This window comes from Caenorhabditis remanei, chromosome X (assembly GCF_010183535.1).
Source record: "Caenorhabditis remanei strain PX506 chromosome X, whole genome shotgun sequence".
In the NCBI taxonomy this organism is placed as follows: domain Eukaryota; kingdom Metazoa; phylum Nematoda; class Chromadorea; order Rhabditida; family Rhabditidae; genus Caenorhabditis; species Caenorhabditis remanei.
Window position 1 is genome coordinate 18,130,901 of NC_071333.1, and position 22,892 is coordinate 18,153,792.

General features: G+C 40.7%; 1 protein-coding gene across 1 annotated transcript; it reads right to left on the reverse strand.

Moving 5' to 3' along the window:
• Positions 1 to 1,307: 1,307 nt before the first annotated feature.
• On the reverse strand, positions 1,308 to 19,768 carry GCK72_025665 (uncharacterized protein; the record flags this gene model as incomplete). Its single annotated transcript, XM_053736438.1, has 39 exons — positions 1,308 to 1,441; positions 1,488 to 1,740; positions 1,789 to 1,992; positions 2,053 to 2,322; positions 2,597 to 2,695; positions 2,754 to 3,313; positions 3,730 to 4,561; positions 4,621 to 5,136; positions 5,778 to 7,321; positions 7,376 to 8,118; positions 8,163 to 8,297; positions 8,342 to 8,744; positions 8,789 to 8,881; positions 9,239 to 9,309; positions 9,356 to 9,958; positions 10,357 to 10,668; positions 10,719 to 11,104; positions 11,151 to 11,633; positions 11,687 to 11,817; positions 11,862 to 12,172; positions 12,223 to 12,683; positions 12,935 to 13,129; positions 13,173 to 13,376; positions 13,432 to 13,541; positions 15,464 to 15,566; positions 15,620 to 15,844; positions 15,892 to 16,058; positions 16,110 to 16,244; positions 16,298 to 16,466; positions 16,515 to 16,658; positions 16,707 to 16,836; positions 16,881 to 17,175; positions 17,226 to 17,523; positions 17,574 to 17,761; positions 17,815 to 17,950; positions 18,556 to 19,158; positions 19,224 to 19,325; positions 19,379 to 19,564; positions 19,700 to 19,768. 39 exons carry the CDS (start codon positions 19,766 to 19,768, stop codon positions 1,308 to 1,310), a joined length of 12,003 nt encoding a protein of 4,000 aa, XP_053580004.1.
• Between the last annotated feature and the right edge of the window lie 3,124 nt (positions 19,769 to 22,892).

The window sequence follows — 22,892 nt, forward strand, 5'->3', positions numbered from 1 at the left end:
GGTATAAGTTGGTTTTGGGTGAAAATCATCATTTTTTGAGTCGGAAATTTTTTGAGTCGTTTTCCTAGTAAAAAAATTAATTGAGAGGAATTTCGAAGTTAGGAAATGTTGTGATACGGTGGATCCTGAAGAATCTTTTGGCCAGAGTTTTCAACCCACTAGAAAAATATGATTTCAGGCTCTGCAATAAGCATAATTCACACGTTTTATACTTAGCATCCGAGTGGTAATAAGAGCCGAAGAGTGAAAACAAGAGAGGTTTGGAATGTTCGTCAATCCATGCAAGTTATAGTGCCCGACCGGAGGGTGCTGAAAATTCCTAAGAACAAATCATCAGCAGATAAGGAGGAAAAGTACACCAATCCGTAGTGCTCTATTAACACGATCCCAAATGGTAACCAATCGAACTGGTATTCGTGAAGTGCGCTCTCTCGAAGTACATCTTTCTGACACGTTTTCTCATTAGACGGGGAATCGGAGATAAATAATATTCATTGGAAGTTGAATTTTCGGGGATTTTGATATTTCCGTCAGACTCAAAAAAAAAACAAAGAACATATTTTCAAAACTGTGACGCTCTCTTTATCCACCTGACACAAATAATTCTGTCCTCGGAATTTTCCACTCTTTTGGTTCATGCTCAAATTTTCTGTCTGGCTCTTGACGTCAGAGATTTAATACATGCGTGATATGATATGTGCGTGATATGTGCATCCGTGTGATGTTGTTTATGGTGAACTTGTGTGACGTTCATCTATTGAATGAATAATTTTAACACAACAATTGATATGATTAGAACTTTTCAAAACATCAAAACACAATTGTCATTCATATCTCAAAAATTTATTGCAATTAGACACAAGTTTTTTGTATATGACTCACGGAATGTGTTTTTCATGGGGCTTTTCATTTTATCCTACTGGAAACTATTACATTGCAAAATTGCACTGGCTTGTCCTAGTACAGTATTCAAAAGGGGGAAGAACTACAAAACAACCAATGTTGGAAAATAAATAAAGCACAACTCTGGACATAAAAATCTCATAATAAATTCACTTTTTGACACTAACCATTCTTACAGGCATTTTACTGGGGTTGGGTGGGGTTTTGGCGGGGATGTTTATGTGACAATCATTAATTTAATTATATGTGGCACGGTAAGTGAAAACATATTACACATGAAAATTGAGTAATGGGGCGGCGATTGGTAAGTAGCTGTAGGGCAGCGGTAGCGCTGCTAAAAAAAACTACTAAATTAGGCGGTAAGTAGTAAGTATACATAAAAACATTAAAAATAGAGCAATAAATTATAAAAGGTTTGTCATGTTGAAGATTGAAGGCAATGTTCGGAATTTAAGTGAAGCATCAGCACCGCATGAGAAGAGACGCATGTTTTGGTCAATGAATAGTTGTTGGACACCTTGGACAGACGATTGGCCGACTGGAAATTACTTTTTTAAACAGTTTATTCACCACTATCAAATTACCTTGTCTGAAGGAGAATCCAGTCTTAGCCGTATGCTCTCCGGGCAAGCTGTACATGAGTTGTGGGTTTGCATCGGCTGACCAGATTTTGATATCACCCTCGCTAGATCCAGAAACTACCAAATCTTGTGCTGAATCTGTAGCCAGTGTCTTGACAACATGCATTTGGTCAAACGCCTTGATAGTATGTCTCAACTGACGTTGTCGGATGTCCCACAGGCAGATCTCACCATGTCGACCGCCAGAGAAGATAGTCTGAAAACGTACCAGTTTAAACAAAAAATTGTGTTATTGCAATTTTACCTGTTGGTTAGGCACGTACAACGCACAAGTTGCTCCTTCCGGATGTGCAATCCAAGAATGGACTAGAGCTCGGTTGGTTGGGAGAAGTGTATCCCATAGTCCAAGATTATAGTCGAGTGATGAGGAGCCAGCGGTCAGTAGGACAGATGAAGAGTGACCAAGGAAGCAGACATCGGTTGCAGATTTGTTGTGGCAGCGCTGGCTCTAAAATTGAATAATATCATGGAAAAGATCCTTTGTTTTAACATTTTTAGTAAGACTCACGAAAAACGGTTTCTTCTGTTCGGTCGCCTGACTGGCTTGCCAGAGACACAACATTCCGTCTCCGTCGACAGCGGCGAACTTATTCCCGTTACACGAAAACGCGATTTTGGAGACTTTGGCGTGCTGCCCGGCAACTCTTGCTGTGTACACCGTATCCTTGGCTCCCCACTTCCAAACTTTGATGGATCCGTCCGATGAGCCGGTAACATAGAATGGTGCATGTGGATGAGAATCGATGCGACGGACTCCAGGGATGTGGCGTTTGATCATCTGGAAAAAAGTTATATTTGACTGGAGTCTTATTGCAAGCCCATGTCTAATCAAGCATGTCATTCACAAGCACAGATGAACCAAAAATATATATAACCATACAATCACAACAGTTTTGACTACCATAAAAAAACAAAACCTTTTTTAGTCCCCTACGACTTCGATCAATTATCCAAGGTGTAAGCTGAACATAATTATAGAGATTGTGGAAGGTCTCGTGACAGAACAAGGTGAATTTAGTGAGTTTTCTGGTCAGTCAGAATTATTAACTTACCACATTGGTGTGTTTGGCGTTATGAGAGTTGGAGTCGGTGAAGATTTGGTAGTCATCATTGTCACGCAGGGCATCTCGCTTGGAATGGATGTTTTTCATCTGAAAATTTGAAAATTCAATGTTTCCCTAAAAAACCTTTAGAAATGTTATAACTCACATCCAACTCCGCTCGATTCCACATCCACGACGTTTGATCATACTGATCCTTGAACACACTCGACATATCCATCTCCTGGAGCTCTCTTCCATTCGAAACCACAATTAATCCCGGACTCTCTTGATTACATCCAAACGCTACAATCGGCTCACTATCCTTCTGTACAATCTTGAAAGCTTCGGGTAGAATCGGGTTATTATCGATTCCCATAAACATATCCACTGGCTCTGGCGCATTCTCCATAGTACTCTGCTGTGAGAAGATGTACTTGATGAAAATCTCTTGAAGATGATCCTCTCGAACCAAGAACGACCAGAGACGGCGGATAGTTTGAATTTTCCGGTCGTCTGATTCAAATGGTGTGTTGTTCTGTTTCACAAGAGCCGCGTACTTCTTCATTGTAGCTGCCAAATGTTGGTCACTGGTGTCAATGGTCATATCGGGAAGCAAGTCACTTGGAATTCCACCGGGAAAGGTTTTCAGGGTCTGGTGTTGTTGAGCGATCCAGTTACTGAGCTGTTGGAGGACTGCGTCGATGCGAGGAGCGACTGTTGGGATGTCTGGAAGATTAAAATGAATTTCTGGTAAATGAATTTCCATACTTGCTCGAAACGGACCGACACCAGCCTGGCAATGTTATGGGCTGAAAAATATACCAAAACGTAGATCTCGACGAGTTCTATGTCTGTGACCTATTACGGGCCGGACGTCGAATCTTTAATGGACCGCGGGCCGGGCTAGAATGGCTTTTTTGGTCATTTTCGCGTGTTTGGCACTTTTTTTCCGGCTCGTGGCACATCAAAGATCCGCCATCCGAACTATAGTAGGTCACACACCTAGAACTTGCCAAGATCTTTATTTTGATTTATTTTTTAGAGCTTTTTGTGTTTCAAGCGAGCTACGGAGAGGCCCGAGTCGGTCCGTTTCGAGCCGGTTTGCAAGTATGTGAATTTATTTTAGGTAAATTTAGGCTCACCTCTTGGATCGAATCCAACCAGCACTAAGAACTGCTTGACACGATATAGTTGTTGTTGAATCAAAGCGAGTCTTAACAACTGCCATGCAAAACTTGCTGGTGCTGCATTCTCACAGCCCAAGTTGTCCTCTTCCTCCTCTTCATCAGAGTAACCGGCGCCCTTCTCCTCCTCATCAGAGTCATACATCACTTCATCGTCATCTTCAGTACGACTGACATTTGGCTTCTCCGCGAACAGCTGGACAATATTCATTTGTGGTGGAACCCATTTCGAATATGACTGTTCTGATGGGAGACTCTCTTTGGACGCGGTTGAGAACTTCTCGTTTCCGAGGATTCTCAAATTCAACCGACTGCGGAGTTGATCTCCATTACTATCACTGGTTACTGATTCTTTTTGCACAACTGGAACAGCGGGTCGTGGCGGCCTTGCAGGTGGATGCGTCGACTTCTTCGTTTCACCTCCTCCTCCGAAAATCTGACCGAAGCGATGGGGATCAATCTCATGGACACTCAAACGGTACAACCAGCGAGAGTCATATGCGGACAACGCGAAACAGAAGAGAGACATTGAGATGGCAAGGAATGATTCGATGATGAGCAATCTGAGTTGTGGAGCATCATCTTCCTTCTCACGTCCTAGTAGAGCAACGAGTGCCTCTACACCAGGCCACTTTACTGGAGGCGTCACCACGAAGTTATCGTGTGCTCTTCCAATCGGGGCAGGCCGGGTATCCAAATTTAGCATCGACGAGTAGATTTGGTCAATGTCAGTTAAGGACAGGTAGATGCAGCAGGAGAAGCCTTGACACAAGTTGTAAAGCATGTAGCACTAAAAAAAAATTATTTGAGTTAATTGGTTTATACCTAATTGAATATGATTAGACTAACTTTCTGCAAATCTCCTGCCATATTTGGAACATTGTGAAGTTCACTAATAGCTGCCAACAGATCGTATCCTTGGTTCTCGATATAGGCCAATGGCGATGAGACAAACATTTTTGGAGATGAAATGGCTGCATCCAACAATGGGAACGTGCTAACTCCAGTAGCCAGGAGTTGTTTCGGAAGGATGTCATCTTCAGCGTCACGTTGCACATTGAGCAGCAACAGAAGTAACTCCATGAGAACTGAAGCCAATCGATGGTTATGAGCGGAATGCAGTGTGCAGAACGAGGTGAACGATCGGAGGAGCTTCTGATTCGCCTTGAGCCAAGTTCTCCGTCTCGGTGTCAGGGATGATGGACTTGCACGAGACAATTTTGAGGATTCGGCTGGCTGATCGTAGTTGGGACCTGTCGAGCTCCAGTAGTCAGAGTCGTGGTTCTCGTCGTATGGTTTGCGCTCTACGTTGTAGTCGCAGTTGATTTGGAGAACTTCCACCTCTCGTTCAAGCCAGTTGAGCAGCTGGAAAAATATATGTGATGTACGTAGGAGGTACTGATTAAAGGAGAATGAGGGCCAATTCTGATTTGATCATAGAATAATGTATGTATGTCTCTGAGTTCATTTACATATGGAATGGATGATTTATTTCGGTCTAGAAGTTCGACTTCGGCCGTGTTGGCTTTTTCAAAGGTTATCCCTGTTTTCGATTAATTTTATTGTTTTTTTCCAATGGATTATTTGGAAAACGACCAATACTGATAGAAACACTACAAAAATGGTAGAAAAAACCAATATTTTCGAAGTTAAATTTCGAAAACTAATAATCCTTTTGATATGAAAATGAACTCACGGAAAAACGTACATTATAATATGAGAAAATCAGAATTTACCTTACTACATTTATTGGTAATTTCAAAGGAATGAGTATTCAAAAGGAAGAGTTATGAAGGAGAAGGGGGATAACGTGTATGTATTCAATTCCAATCAAAAGTTTGGCTCACGCCCGAAAAAAACCCCCAATCGTCTTGACATGCCTTTTAAAATTTACCACTAGTCTATCACAAATCTCGAATGTAGGATGTGTCATCTGAATTCTAATTGTTCACTAATTTTCAAAAATATTCATGGTGTACTTATGTATCACGTGTCCCCCAACTTACTTGATTCCTCAACTGTCCTCCATCCACATCAAATCCACTAGCTAGCGTCGACAACTCTTCAGTAAGAATTCGAAGCGACGCAACAAACTTCATATGCTGTGCAAAGATATCAGTAGATCCGACGAGTTGACTTTGCAAAGCAGTAGAGTTTATCATTCCGTTTACAGTTGGAATGGTTTCTGGCAAAGCGTCCTGCGGTGCTGGTGTTGGCTTCTCCTCTTCAGTCGCCTCCCCTTCCTCATCACTCCAATCCAACTTCAACTCATCAGGCTCGTCGGAAATGGCAGGTTTACTCCAATCAACTTCTATTGGTGGCGGTGGAGGAGGTGCTTGGTCTGCACTGGATCCAAAGATTGCTCTTAATGCTTCATCGTAGTCTTGCACAATACTGATCTGTTTTGGAAGCAAGGTAAGCACATCGAGGGAAAGCATTGGACATCCACGAGCCATATGTTCAGCTGATGTTCTGAAGAACAGACGACGTTCCGGTGGAGTCAGAATACTTTCCAGTTGTCTTCCAAGAGCCAGCAATTTTTCGGTGGTGCCGACTTGAGCTCCGATATTGTTGAGTCGTTGTCTGACAACAAGGGGATGCTTGCGAAGGTAGGAGTAGAAGTTGAAAATGTCAGAGAGACTTGTTAACAGACGATCGGATTGTGCTTCTTGCACAAGTGTATGTGCTGATCTTGTGTAGTCCTTAAGCATCCAGAATGCCATAGATCTCTCGAATGGTTCCTTGGAAGCATGCACACTAACAGGAGTGTCCTCATCAGTTCTACCACGTTGTTGCTCAAACTCCTCATATGTCATTCCTAGAACCTCTCTGCACAGTAGCTCGTTGATCATCGCTTGTTGAGCCTCTGGGTCACTCTCATACATTCTCACAATAACCAATGCTAATTGGATATCATTGCATTTTCCACAAAGTGTTTGCACGGCGTCTTTCAGACTTCCACTCAATAAGAAGAATGCAGCAGCATGTTGAAATCGTTGTTTCGACATCAAGACGAACGCATTTTTAGCAGCGACCTTCTGCCAGTGCTCCTGATTGAAATCATTCATGAAGAAATCAGCCATCGTCTGGTTTCGCACTGTTTTGAAAAGATGGGTGAGCACATTTTTCTTGCGGAGAGCAAGATAGAACAACGAGGCGTCCATTGGGTCCTGGTTTTGTTGGAATGCGGCTTTGGCGATCTTCTCAATGCAAATTCTCAAACTTGCAGTATTCTTCAACCACCATGCCACTCCGAGACCCTTCAATTCATCCCATGTTGGACTGGTTTTGTGCATTCCTGGAAGAGCATTCAACAACTCGGTTTCAGTCTCCGAATGTTGCGCCCAGATGATATTGGCTGCTGAGAGACCACTCTTCTTCAACTCCATCCTCTGTTTCATTGGGAGACAAACCAGCAGGTACTCGTGTTGCTTCATTGCCATCAGATATCTCAACCCACACTCGTCGACTGTCTCAACGCCAGCCGCTGCAGTTGCATAGCCACCAGCGGTGTTGTCTCCAAGAACTGATTGAACAACTGGCTTCATTGCTGGAACACACGAATTATTCGGTTTGTTTTATATTATAAGACTGTAATACTCACCTGCATTTGCTTGTTCCACCTTGTCTTTAGCGTCACTGGCAAAGTGACTCAAAGTGTCCGCAATAGCCAACAAGTGCATCTGATCAACACTGGACAATCCAGGAAGATGGGTGTGGGTGAGCAATTCGGTGAGCTTCCGATAATCTTTTGCGGTGAACGTAGCAGCTACATGACTATCGTTGTTTCTAGCAGAATCACTACCAACTGATAGATGACGGGATCTTCCGCTGTGCACAGAACCGGTATCCTCCAGAATGGCATCAATATCGCCATCCTTGTCATACCCATTGTCGAATAAGTCATCGTACTCATCAGTGTTCTTAGCCACCAGATCTTCTTGCTTATCCATAGCAACATTGGTATCCACATCCGCTTCAAACAACGCGTATAGTGGCAGCAGTGGAATATCGTCGATTTCGTCATAATCCATTGAGTCGTCGTCAATTCTGGCGTCCACCGGCATCGCTTGGACTGAATTTCCACGGTCTACTGTATTCATCCGCTTGATGGAGGCAGCACGGCTCAACGGGTTATGTGCGGCACCTTTTCTCTGTTTTAGTGATGTTAGCACATGGTTCAGGATAGCCTTGACACGCCGCTTTTTTCCGGCATTCAGAAGCACAATGAGTTGCTTTGGATGATATTGTGGAAGAATTGGGGAGCACATTCTAGCTGTTTCGAATACACCTTCACTTTTGAGAATGTCTAATACCATTTGACTTTCGTTCTCTTTTGGATGGGCTCTGAAATATTATAATTTGCGAAAAAAAAATATTTAGTAACTTACTTGTGCATTGTGTTCACAAACTCCAGGAAGACACGACTACGACTTGAGACCAGTGCTTCTTTCTTGCGAGTCAGCTGGTCAAGCATGGAATGAGAGGTTGAGACTGTCAGACTGACAATGTTTGGGTTAGCAGCTCTGAAAACATAGAAATAGAAAAAATTACTAAAGAAAAAACTTACGGAACAGCCTTCTTCATTTTCTCCTCAGTGTCTTTGAAATTCCACTGATTGTACACTCGCATCTCACTTTGCATTCCAACAATCAGAATACCATCTCGTACCCAACTCAGAGCGGTTGGAATTGGTGGGAGACCATCAGCAGTGTCCAAACTGAGCACACGACAGCAGATCCAACTGGTGAAACGACTATTTGGTTGGATATTAGGAAGGAATGAGGATGCTTTGCGGATTGATGGACGTCGCATCGTTGTCTCACTTTCTCTCATCAGAGTCACATTTTGTTGTGCAGGGTCTTGACCGATTTGTGCATAGATGTACACTTTGGTTCCCATTCCAACGGTGAGCATGTGTGTTCCATCTTCTGTCGATACCCAATCAAGTCGAACGATGTTCTCCAGTTTCACTGAAGATATGTGGTTATCAGGTACAGCTAATGTAACTACTTACTCTGAGCAATGTCGGTAACCAAGGAGGTCGTGGAGTTCTCAATGGCACGGATGAGTTCATAAGATGGTTTTGTGGGCTTCCCAGCATTAATTCCTGAAAAATTGAAGTTATTTGGGGATCTGTAAAGTGCACAGGAAAGGAAGCTACTACATATAGTTAACATTACTAGACAAGACAAAACACAGAGAAAGCAAGTTCTAGTCAGCATGAGTGACGCATTTGCGTTATCAGAATTAGAAGTTTGAACATAGATACAATAGGGCGCTGACGAAAAACAAATATATATGATTTTGTTTTGTTTAGTTATTATGTTAAAACAGAAAATTGCTTCACTCATGTTACGTCGAAACATGTATATCGTTAACAACAGATAGGAGCCGATAGAAGACAGGTCACAAAACGAACGAGAAAGCACACCACGTCGGAAACTAGACCGCAAAACTTCCGTACGCTGTTGTAGCAGATTCAGATGCTCCTGTTCGCCGGATGACAGCCGCTTGTTGTGCATATCGTTGTAGTGTCTGAAAATAAGAAATTGTTTGATATGATCTCTAGATGATTACTCACGGCTTGGAAAACTCGTAGAAATGATTCTGTTGGATACTGAATGAGTCTTCACGGAACCATTCGACACCTCCTGATGATTCACACTCGAAAACTGCAACTTCGATGGAAATATTATTGCTATCAGATGATGCGATATTCGATTTCTGATATGCACATGCAATTCTTCCACTGTGCGCTGCGTTCACTTTCACAATCGCTCCTTCCATTCCAAGTTCACTCGGATGATTCTCGCTAATCATATTCCATTCTCGCCATTCAAACTTGTTGGGACTGACTGGATCGTCCACCTTGATACATCTCCAGAATCGAACCGAGTCATCGTTATCAGAAGACACAAGAACGTATGGCGTTTCACAGGCTGGGTAGATGGACGAAGATGATAGGTGACCTGCGGCAGGTACCACGTTGGTGATTCGAGTGCCTTCTGGGAGGGGCATGACTTGTCGGCAGACAAGTTCTGCTTCGAAGTTCAACTTGGCCATTGACGGGGCTAGCGGGCTAGATGGTCTCAAGAATCCTTTCTCTCCGGGTAATGCTTCAGTGTCGAAAGTTGGAATGGATTGTGGTGGTTGGGAAGAGATAGTGAGCGAGAACATCATGATGCTGAAAGAATGAAATTGTATGTTAGATGTCTTACTAGAAAAGGTGATGGAGTCAGTTTGAAGTTATGGGACGTAACCTATATTATTGGAAAGTTGAAAAAACGCTGATTTTAATATATGTTCAGTTTTTGCCCTCGAGGTCTGATATTTGAGAAAAAGATCGAAGTTTGGAAAATAAAGAATTATAACCTTTTCAACACGCATAAATTGCCAAAAAAATCCCCGAAAGGTAATAATTCGTCATTTTTCCAAACTTTCACCTTGTTTTTTTCGAGTAACAGGCGTCGAGGGAATAAAATGATCAGACTTTCGGAATCAGCAAGTTCTCAGTTTTTTAATGAACGTCCCATAACTCCTAACTAGCTTCTTAACCTTCTCTAGTTGAAATAAGCGACTTACACATCTTCATTCTCCTTCTGATCAACAATGACAATAAAGAATTTGTCTTTGAAAGTTGGACTCTGACTTCTATCTATCACACTGCTCATCGTATCACTTGCATCCTCCTCATCAGCAATCACAATTCTTGACTGGAAAACGTGAAGGAACATCAGATTCAACTCATTCAAGTTGACATCTTCGATCTTTCCAACTTCCAAAACACATCCTGGCTTTGCAGTTGACTGGGTGGACACCACGTTGAATTGTTTGAGGAAAGACGGAGCACGATCACTTCGTGGTGATGGTGTCCGGAGTATCTTGTCACTATAGCTGTAACTAGATTATCGGTTTATCTGGAATTAAGGAATAAATCAACTTACTTATCAAGTGTATCTCTCCCACTGTATGCTGTCCTGGCGTTAGCAAGCTCCGAGAGCAAACCACGAGCATCCAACACAGCTTGATAGATAATCAATTGGTTTCCGTCACAAGAAATGAAGCAAGATGACGGGGAGTTGCAAACTGTTCCGAGTGTACAACTCGGAAGGATGGCTGGCACCCATCCAACTGTAGAGAAGCCACTGATAAGGGGACTGGCCACACGAGCCAACTCCTTGACTCCTCCTTGTTTGCAAAGCGGTCCGACTGGTGTGATTTTCCAAAGAATCACTTCGGAGAGCACATCCATGGTTGAATCCACTTTCACTTTTGGTGACTTGAACTTGGATGTGGTCAGAAGAAGTGGAAGGACTGGGTGAGCAATAATCTGGAATTACTTTTCATAATACAGTAAATTGAATGGGATAACTAACCTGCTGCATTTGGAATCGATGTCCACACATTCTCGAGATATGTGTCATACTAACGACACAGGAGAAGCTACTCTGATCGTCCACCGACATATGCCATAAGTTGAGAGTACCATTGTCATGAGACGTCAGCACATGGATCGTATTGGAGACGCGTCGTTCCATCAACTTGTCATGCAACATCTGACTGGTGTCCTTGTTCTCCGAATCATTTCTCAACGCGTCCAAGTAAATCGGCTCATGCGGGTTGAAGGTGTTGAGTTTCGACTGAAGAGACATCGAGTCACTGCATGGAAGTGCACCAGGGAGTCGGGAGCTGTAGGAGATGACCGGTTGGCGGAAATGGTCGTCTAGCCATTCCACTGTCCATGTCAGCAGTGATCCGTCCACAGGATGAATGGAGAAGAGAACGTCGTTTGACTTTGTCCATTGTCTCAGGAGGATTTCCAACTTGACATCGAGTATGTCCTTGGAAGATGGTGCGTCCTACAGGATTAAGTTGTTAAAGTACAAAACTATTGAAATAACAAAATACATACCGATGTGACACTTCCCGCAGTTCTCGCACGTCCAGAACCTTCTGAATGTGGGTGGTCGTTGTCTATTGGTGATCTGTGATGTTCATCTACAGGCGATGGCTCTCCAGACTCAATATTTGGGTTGGTAGATCCTAAAATCCCACTTTTATTTCAGTTTTTACTATTTTGTGCTTACCATCCAAATCCAACAAGACAGCTTCAGCAAGCAACTTTTCCGCGCCGACACTGAACACCAGTTCTTTATTGTTCAACCAGTGGACACAGAATGGCTTCTGATTGTTTAACTCATTGAAGGATGGGACCAATAAGCAATCTGTTTCAGCATTGATGGTGGCAGCCAGGTAGAAAGAGACTTCAGCTTGATCGATAGCTTCTCTTTCTTTCTCCTTTGACATTGGGGATGGGAAATCGAGGAGCGAGGGACTTTTACCGATTTGTGCACGGAGACCGATTGGGTTGGAATCTGTTTCGCAATGTTTTTCGGGCCTAAAACAAACCAATAGTCATTTTTGTTTGTGGGAATGAATATGACTTACATTATCTTTCTCAACTTGTTCAGAATTCTCGTTTTTGTCTTCTTCACTCTGATATACTTCCCAAGGAACTTCTTAGCCTTCTGTCTATCCCAAAGTGGTTCTCCACCACCTTCTCCAGTCAAATCGATGATAGACCCTTCGGGAGCTGGTGTCTCTTTCCAAATCCTCGACGTTCGATCTTCACACCACGACAGAAGAATGGGCGAGATGCATTTTCTCGGCATGTATCTCCCAGTTTTACGCCATTCAAACCCGCATACAGGCGCTGGGTGGTTCAAAATGATTTCACAGAAGTCTAGCTCGGCGTGGTCCAGTGTGTTTTGATGGAAGATTTTGATGAAGCAATCTCGATCACCGGACAGTGCGAGATAGTATCCATCGGGTGAATATTTGATGAATTTCGGTTTCGATGGTAGTGCAGTGGTCCAAATTACCTCCCAAGTGTGGCGTTCTTGTAGATCCTGAATTCAATTCGAAATTACGGCTCCAAGATATTTCGCCACTAGACATTTCGCCACCAGAAGTTTCGTCACCAATTATAGGAAAATTTCCATAGCTTTATGAAAAAAAACATATCACTAGTACGGGTTGATTATGCTAAATAAGTTGATATGTTTTTTTTCCTATAAAGTTTCGCAAATTTTGTTATAATTGGTGGCGAAACGTCCCGAAGTCAAAATTACGGGCTAGTCAGGATTAAAAAAAAACTTACATCGTCTGCAATGCAAAATGTAACTGGCGCGCTTGTTGATGATCTGCTTGTGCTGCTAACGCTTCTGTGCTGATGAAGAACCAATTTGTCGTTGATAACAAAGAGAAGACGCAATCCTTCCATAGACCATTGAACAGAGCTTATGGGTTCTTTGTGTGTGAACGAGTATGTTTCGACCCATGTGAATTGGAATATCTGAAATGTTATGTTAACTATATTTCTAGCAGAAAAGACTCACCAGACTCTTCAACTTTGATTTTTCGACTCCAGAATTGGTCGCCTCCAGAATTTTGACCAAGTTTCCATATGTTACAGCGATCTTTCCAGTTTCTTGACAACAACTCAAACTACTGACAATCAAGTGATTCTTTGATTCTGGGATAATTTGCACACGATTGAAATCAGAATCCAAAATGACGACATCCGATCCGACGGCGCACGCCTAAGAAGATTTATGTCAAAGATGACAGATTTGAAATAAGAAAAAAAAAACTCACAGTGAAAGTAAGGCCTTCAACATTTCCTAATGCATATACATTTTCGCCATTATTTAAAGCTCCCGTGATCACCTGATGAGCATTCATGGAAGTTTGATGTTTCGAATGACCTGAAAGAATAAATTATAGTTTTTGGCCGTATTCAAATTCGAAAGATTTTTTTCGTTCGAGAATAACAACAAAATGCAACATGGAGAAACAAGAAGAGACAAATGATCGCACAGAGTGTTTAGAGAAAAACAGAAAATTGGTGTGTTGGTTTGGTCAAAGTCAGCGTGAAAGTCAAACCAAATCAAATGAAGAATCAGCAGCGCAAACATACAGTTTTTTGCTATCAGAAACGGAAGATCAGACTGGTTTGGGTGTACCCCCCTCAAAAAACTATTATGACAAGCAAAAATAAACAGTTTCCTGATAAATGTGGTAAATGGTGTGCTATTAACCATCAAATATAGTTCTGGTGACATGTATTTACAGAAAATAGAACAATTGTCGTCAAAAAGTGGTCGACCGCTTCAAAAAATGTGTCTGTACTGCTTATCGTTCAACAAATTCTTCTCTCTTCACTTCCGCACAACAAATATCTCATTTATCACAGATAAATCACATTTTCTCACGGTCTTTCGCAACGGAATGCAATGAAAAAAGCAAATTTCCCAATAAAAAGAAGTAAAAAAAGGTGAATGGGTCGATTAACACATACTGAAAAAGGCAAAATGCACGACGGAATAATGCGTAAAATATCGGCCTCCGAAACAAAACAAGGAGAAGAGAAACAACTGGCAAAGAGAGGAGGGCAGTGAGGAATGAGTGCGAGAGACGGCGCGCAGACACGAGACGCAGACACATTTTGTGTGCGTGTTTAGCGCGCTCACCCCCCAACTGCACGTTGTGCGGCCGTCTTTCCTCCTTCTCTCTGTTTCGCTCTTATTTTGGTCTGCACTAAACCCAATCTGGTCTTTTGTCCAATAGTTGTCATGTACGTTTGAAAAATGAGCGATGAAAATGACAAAGTAGAAATGGCCAGAAAACATTTGTTCGAACGAAAAAGAAATTCGAATGAAAACGTTTGTATGCGTTTTGTATTTGGAACAGAAGGAGAGCCACAGAAAAATGAGAGCGGAGCAGTGTAATCAAATTGCTATAAAACAAGGAATTGATGATGTCATGTTTGCTTTTCTCCCTCGAATCGATAAATGGCAAAGAAGCAAGTTTCATGATTCATAAACGAGATAAGAGAATGCCGAACTTTTGATACGACGTCAGCAAAAAAGGAGACGAAAATCGATGAGGAAAAGCATAAGGACCCTGAGCGTTGGTTTATGGCAAAAACAAGAAGAGGGACGAGGGAAAAGTGTGAGGGACTTTACTTTTTCATACTGGAAAGAGAGTATACTGCGGGCCTCTAACTGAAGAAGGAAAGTAGGGGAACAGAAATTTTAACTGCACAAGGGAAATGGAAATCAGTCATACATAGTTCTTCAGATGGCTCCTTGCACTTACACACATGATGATTCGAATTCTGCATTTAAAAACTTTAAAAAATGTTCATTAAAAACAAAACGAGTCAAAATGATTTTATTTGCATTTGATTAGAAACAATGTTGATTGGAATTCATTAAAAAAGATGTAGAACCATTGATGACAATTTAAAGTGTAATAAGTAACCCGTAATGTTTTGAAATTGAATACAAGAGCAGTGTTTTGAATTTGTAAACAGAAATTTCCTAGAAACTTTGAAAAAATATAAACAACAGAAACATATAATACAAGTGCAATAATGTGTTGCAATAATGTGTTACAGTAATAAACGTGAAAAAGGAAAAAAAAGTAAATCATTGGGGTTTCATGTGATTGATGAAAACGTCGACGATGCATCTCTTCTCATTTTCATTTTTTTTCCGTTTTCTTTTCTTTTTGCGGAAAAAATCAAAAATCAAACGAAGTCCGTTCATATGTATAACATTTTTTGTTTTGTAGTTTTATCAAACGGCATTCCGAAATTCGAATCGTATTTGTTCCCATAAATCACAATACGTTTTGATGACGCTCAACACCCATGGCTTGTCGGCTTTTGCCACATCTATCATTTTCTCAGTCGACAGGTCGATTTCCGTCGTTCCGATTTCCTCCAGCTGCAATGTTATCAAACAGTTTTATTGATTTCTCCTTTTCCTTCTTTTCCTACCTTGTCCTCACACATTCTCAGCATATGAAACTGCAAATGGTGCATTTTGTGAAGGAATTCCACTGCCATCGAACATCTTCCACATGAGATTGCGTCAGCTACCAACGGGCATCCATCAGGTTTCACGTCCTTATCTTCAACGGGTTCATCTACTATCATATGTGTGTCGTAAGAGGTCTTGTCGAAAAAGTGAATCACTCTTCGCGGCTTTCTTCGTTTGCAAATCTAAATTTTATGATATGCTTCTGACAAAAAATTCCAGTGTAATTTACCTGACACTTCGACAAACAATGATAGGAAGATTTGGAGACGGAAAGTCTTGTGTAAGTCCCAATCCATTTGTTGTGTTTCATCTCCACCGGAATTCTTTTTTTGATCAGTGCTTCACATTCCACATTGTGCTCCTCAATCTCTGCTAGTGATCGAAAATAAGTCCAATCTATAAAACCTTGTGTTCATTTTATTTTATTCTGAGTCTATAGTTCCTCACCAAGTTTGTCAACCAGGGTAGACACGTAGTTTTTCGTGAAGACAAGATTAAGGCAAGCATCCAAAACAGTGGTAAGAGCAACTCGTGATTTTTCATCGATAACTGTACCAGTCTCAGTCTTTTCCGCCGATTCTTCTGCAAAAGACATTGTTCTGGATTTATTTAACAATAAAGTTAACAATAAATACCTTTGTGATAAAAAGTGCGTGGATTTTTAAACCATTCTATGGACGATGCGCAGAAAATCTCATTTAGTGTGATCTCAGGTTCCACTGTTGTCTCTGACCGATTTTGCTTGAGAACTCGCACAGAGACACGAAAGTATTGTGAAGAGATCTGCTCGCACCATCCGGAATACTGAAGTAGTATCACTTATGTTTGATAAAACCCTTGAGAATCACTTACAGTACTACTACTTTTGTAAACCAATTTATGAGACTTAGCATCTCGAAAGGGCGGAAACTTTTGTAGTAAGTTCTGATTGTCAACTCTCCACACCGCACAGTCATCCTTCAAAATGTCAGCTTTGCAGACAACGTATGTTCCTTTCTGAAAACATTAAAAGATATTTTGTTCAATTTTCCTATTTGAACTAACGGGTAGAATTCCTTCGGCTGGACCAAACATGCGAACGCGTTTCATGTCTGCGGCGGGCACGCATGGTCCTATTGGAAAATCCTGAACTGTTCGTCGGAATGGGAGCTCAGTTGACTTGTGGAGAGAGTATCTGAAGTTTGTTATTGATATCTTGATTATTGATACCTGACTTACACTTTTCTGGTCGTTTTCCTTTTTCTGTACGGGGTATCTTCGAAATCCGAGTCATCGTTGTCACTTCGGTTTTTCCGTCGTTTGTATTTTTTCCTAGCTGGTGGTTCATCAGAAACTGTTTGCAAATGATCAATCCTAATTATGAACTTGGGTAACAGTGGTTGCTCTTTTGTCACTCTTCTCATGTTCTTCGCGCATTCTGTACTATTACTCTGTGCCATCTTAAGAAATGTACACGATAATTGTTTATCCCTTTCAGTTCGGATCTTGTCGGCGAGGGTGAAGAATGTTTTATCTAGAATTTAAAGTTGTGCTCAGTTTTTAGTTTATTTTTTCAGCGCTTACCTATAAGAGTATCATTGTAACTTATTGTGACCGGTTGTTTTGGCGGCTTTCTGACATGACGCTCCTTGTCATTTTGTACTTCAAATCCTACTCCTGTGATGTAAATATTCTTTGCTATTATGTCCCTCTCTTTCTTGACTGGCTCCAGTTGTTCACGTTTCTCATCAGCAGGCTTGTCTCCGAACATAAAGTCATCGTCATCGTCAAACTCGAAGGCATCATAATTTGGGTCATCTTTCTTTGAGGCCTCTCTAGCTTCCAGTGACATGAGTGCTGCCTTTTGTTTGTACACTGGCACCTAGAAAAGTAAATAGTTGAATTTGGCAGCAAATCAAAAGTGTTACTTACTGTTTTGGGTTTCACAAAGTTATTGACGAATTCTTCTTCTTCCTTCAATGCAGCTTTCTGTGCAGCAGTTAGTTCTTTTAAGGGTGTAACTGGTGTAGCTGCAGGCGCAGGAATAGGAGCGGGCACAGGAACAGAGACAGGGACCGGTGCAAGAGCTGCTGGAATTGGTACAGGAGCGGCAGGCGGTGCTGAAAAAGAAAAATAACTTAAATTTCTGAATCCACCAAGAAAAGATACTCACCATCTGTGCTTGTACTGGGACTATCACTTGATAAAGGTTCAAGCTTTACTTTAATGGCACTGTCTTTTGTTTGCGCTGCTAAACCAAAGAGATCGTCGAATGTTAGCTCGGCAGTGGGCGAATCCGGTGGTGTAAACTGAAAAACGAAAGTAATCAATAGCAGAAACGTATATAATTTTTTTTAAAATTAGGGTATTGTACTCTATTTAACGCAGGGTTGGGAAATCCGGGTAGGGGCAACTGAAAAGTTTTCCTCAGCCCGATTTCTGTGAAGTTCTTCAAAAAATGTCGAATTTTCGACCATGTTTTTGAATATTCGGTAAAAACTGAAGCGTATGAGAGAATTTCACTATTTTTATGAAAATTCCAACAAAAAAAAAATTGTCAGCCCGACCCGGCCCGGGATTTCCCAACCATCATTAAACGAATGTCTTTGAATTAAAAAAAAGACAATTTGTATAACGAAACGCGTCCAATACCCCATCTGCCTGTGCCATAAGGGCTGTGATAAATGAGGGTGCCCTCTTTTCACAGATTTTGCGTTTTCATGTCCGTTCAAATACTCGGTGTTCAATTTTAATGATAAGTGATTAAAATTGATTCATTGAAATGTGATCAATTACTTAAGTTTCAAATTTCGAGAAGAGATTCTTATTTTTCAACACGCGGCTAATTCGAATTAACGTCAATTTCCTATTTTTCTTCTTGACCACTAGCTACCACAAAAACCAAATCATTTACCGAAATGGGACTGAGACCTCCATCGTTAGAACTGGGCCTCCTATACATCGATATCGCAGCGGGTTCTTCAGGTAAAGATAACCCAAAAATGTTATCCACATCGTCATGTGCTTCATCGAAATCCAAACCGGATTTAGCACCTTCCGGAGGCTTCTCATCTGACGTTGGTGTTGACGATGAGGGAGGAGTTGTTTCTGGGGCGGGAGTGGTTTCTGGCGCTGGAGTGGATTCTGACACTGACACGGCATCTGGTGCAACAGATGTTGAAGGAGTTGGATCTGAGATGAGCTCGACATCAATAGGAGACGCTGTTTCTCTCATAGATGATTCTGGTATCGAGAAAGTTTCTTCTAGTCTTGGTGCTTGGATAACCGAAGCTTGCTCCAAAGTTTGCAATAAATTTGAAGCCGTCAATTTGAAAGCTTCATTTGATAACGCTAATGAAGACATCGGTGTCATAGGTGTGTTGAGAGATGCTAACGAAGATTGTAGTCCTGTCGCTGATAACAGTTTCTCTTTAAAAGGGTCCAATAACGTGTCCACACAAATGTTTTTCATCCAGTCCTCCACTTGTGCTTGTGGTATCGTGGTTTGTGGTAATTTCTGAGAAAAAAACAAAATGAATATGTGAAATTTCAAATTTAGAATGAAAAGTAAGAAAAACTTACCATATTTAACGCAGCTCCTAATTTATTATCAAGTAACAATTGACTTTGTAAGGCTAAGTTGGGTAAGGTAGATGCCGCCAGGGCTTGTTGAGATACTGCCTGCTGCAACTAAAATATTTTGGTAGTGAATATTAGATATTTGAAGAAAAACTAACATTTTGTAATCCTGATGTAGAAGGTAGTGATGAATAGAGATTTGTTGAGGTAGATGGTTCAGTTCCAGTCATGGCATTAAAGGTTGATAAAGTGAGATTTGGTTGAGTGAGTGCTGCGAACTTCGGGTCCAGTTTCGCACCATTGTTGAGAGAATTGTACATTGATTGCATAGCAGAGAGTTGTAGCTGAAAAGTTAGACTTTTTTCTATATTTATCAACGCATATTCCTTATATTCAGTGCTTTTTTCTCAGTATGTCACGTTTATTTCGGTTATTGTTTTATCTAGTCGAACAATCTTACTAATTATGTAAATTCTCACCTGCTCGATAAGAAACTGATTCTGGAGATCGCATTGGAGATCTGTAGTTGGCAATATCTGGTTTCCCATACTTTGCATTTGCAATGAATGCAAGGTCGACATGATCGAATTGGCGTTTCCGTGTGGAATCCCTTAAAAAATAATATTTTTTGGTCCCAAGTTGCAATTTTTTGACTAATTAAGTTGCATTTCAAACTTTTCCGAGTAATTAAACTGACGAACCATTAAATTGCCCGGTGAAACCATTTGTCGAAAAGTCGGGCAACAAGGACTTTTGGTTATGTTGATCCATCGAGTTTCATTAGTGCCTTTTGATGATATCTGCAAAATCGGCACTATTACTGATGAGAGCGGTCCCTCCCTTTTATAATATGGTGTGGGAAAAAGAAGGAAAGGAGTGCGTCACACAATTCGAATGACCGCCATACTATTGATTTTCGTCCGCGAGAGGAGGCCAGTGCAAAAGAACATAGCGCAGTCGGTCGTTGTGTGTTTACATGTGAGTAGTGGTAAAAACGAAGAGGTACGAGAGAAAAATGTTGGGTAGGCGACGGAAAGGACGGACCGAGTCTGAGTGACTGTGTAAGGACGATTGTGCGGCCCCCCCACTACCCACGGGTGAAATTGTATAGAGGCTAAATGGCCGTGATGAGATTCATGCCCCCGGCCGGACATTCCAATGAGCACGGCCATATGGCTGGTTGTGTTTTTCAATATAATTATTATTTTAGATAGCATAATGTTTGTATAAGAAGCGCTAGATGGTTTGGGAATGATAAGGTTTGCAAAGTTTATATTTGATATGAAACAATGCGACATTCAAAATGGTTTAAATTCAAAAAGTACAGAATTCCTTCAGATTTTCAGTCAGAGATACAATCTTTTCACGGAAAGGAGAAAGCGGAGAATATTTTAGACTATATTATATATTATACATGTGATATACGTCGGAAGTGCAAAAAATGGAGAACGGAACCTCAGAATATTCAATTTCTCGAGAAAAAAGTTTACGCAATGCAAGCAAGCTTCTCACAATATGTAAAATATGTAAAATAGAAGAGAAATGTAACACCGTACGTTTTGGCTGGGGAGTTTGGAGCTGAACAAAACTGAAAACTATATTTATGGTATGTTTCTCAAAACATATTATGTAAAAAAAATTTTTTTCATTTTTTTTTCATGAAAATGAGGCAGGAAAACCAAAAGAAAGAAGTGGAAAAAATCTTCTTGTCACAGAAAGACAATGAGTCTTTCGTTGAGCACAGCGGGGAGTTCTTACACTAAAGTCTCAGTGTCTCCGGAAAGAATACAATGTAGAAAAATTGCACTTTGATTGTGATATTGGGTTGAGAGCAGTCTGATGTGAAAAATGTATTACGTGAGAAAATCCAAGAAGTAAAGCTGGATTTTATGTTAGATCTGAGATATGTTGCATACTTTTATTTGGAAGTTGTACTGATTTTTTGTTGTGTTACTTTGTTGAACATGTTTTTGTGATTTTTGTGATTAGCCATGGTTAGTAGAAAATTCTGAGTTAAAACTTGTCACATAATGGATATTTTTAAAAGCTGAAATTTTTGAATTATTACAATCCCTAAACTAATAAAACTCTACTCCAGACTTGCAACGGATCGCGTCTCAGTATTTGAATTTTTTTTAAACTTTTTGCAAAAAAAATGAATTATCGACTATTTTTTGAACTATCGATCAAAACCGGAACGTAACTAGTCACTTTGACTATTTTAGATAAACATTTTGAACATTGTGCACATTTTTGACACCGGACCGGCAAACTTTAAGTTTGCTTTATTCCTCATTACCAATTTGTTTTTTTTGCTCAAAAAACCCTGTCTAGTTATTGAAACGAACGTCATACTTCCCCTCCCCGTGCGGTATAATCGGATTCAAACTAGTTCATCCAATTTCCTATTCAAATTCCCAACCATTTTTGATTTGGTCTTTCTGAATTTGACAGCCTTGAAATTTTGATTGAAAACGTTCTGAGATCTTTAGTGAGATAAGAATAGTAGGAGGGTGTCACACAAGCTTAATTTTCGAAAGGGCGGCCATCATAGCTTCGTAATTCCGGGCGCGCAAAAGGTTGTGCGCGCAGAAGCCTCTACTATTTTTTGAATGTACGTATGGCTTGTTGGTTACGGTGACTAACTGTTTTTTTTTTCATTCGTTTGTGGGGAAAGCACGATTATCAAGTATATTTATTCTCAAGTTTGAATTATGCTGGACATCAAAAACTTGCTGAACTCATCTTTCCCACAGTTTTAATCATACGGCCTGGATGCTTGGCGTCAAAGTTCCAGTTTCAAATGTTTTCAAGTTTTTGAACTTTGAAAACTGGTTCTTCTGTTGAAGCCGCGCCTTCAGGCCGGCCGTGCCTTAAAAAAATTTCCAGGGTCTTCGGGATTTTAGGCCTTGCCTTGACAAGCATGGTTTTAACCCAAAACCTGATTTAAGTAACAGTTGAGTGTCCGGCCCCAATTCTACCCCAAACTCAAAAGTTAGATCCCAAATCAAAATATCGCAAAGTTTTAAAAAAAAAACTTCACTAAACATACTTTTCTGATTCAAAAACTGCTCTACTCACTTCTCTGACGCAAATTGTATTCATATGCGACCTGGTTGTACTTCACTATACACAATTTCTCGTTACTAACGTTTCAGTAACATAAAATCAAACTTGATTTATTAAGTGTAGTCCTGCTACCCTCTCTATTCACAAACTCTGATTTTCATCATTCAAAAAATTTATTTCCGGCGGAAATTTTCTGGTAACCATTGGATTCAAAAGTATACAAACATAAATGTCTTCTTTTTCTCTCTCAACTTCTCCAAAAAAATACATTTATCATTTGGAAACGGATGTTGTGAATAAGTTCCTTCTTTCACATGTCCGCTCGGAAAAATTACCACTTTCGAGACATTTCTTGAGTTTTTTCAAGAAGAACAAAATGTCATAATTTTTCACTCTCAAGTACTAGTTTTCGCTTTTCTTTTCAAAACTTTTTTGTGCGCTTTTCAAAAAGTTCCGTTTTGGTTGAACATCTCTGACAAAATGCCGTCTAGTAGAATCCCTTTTGATTTGATTGTATAGGTCTAGAATGTGAGCAATCTGTCATGAATCAGATAGAAAAAAAGAAAACTTAATCCTATTACGTGTTGTGTTCTGGGCTTCTGC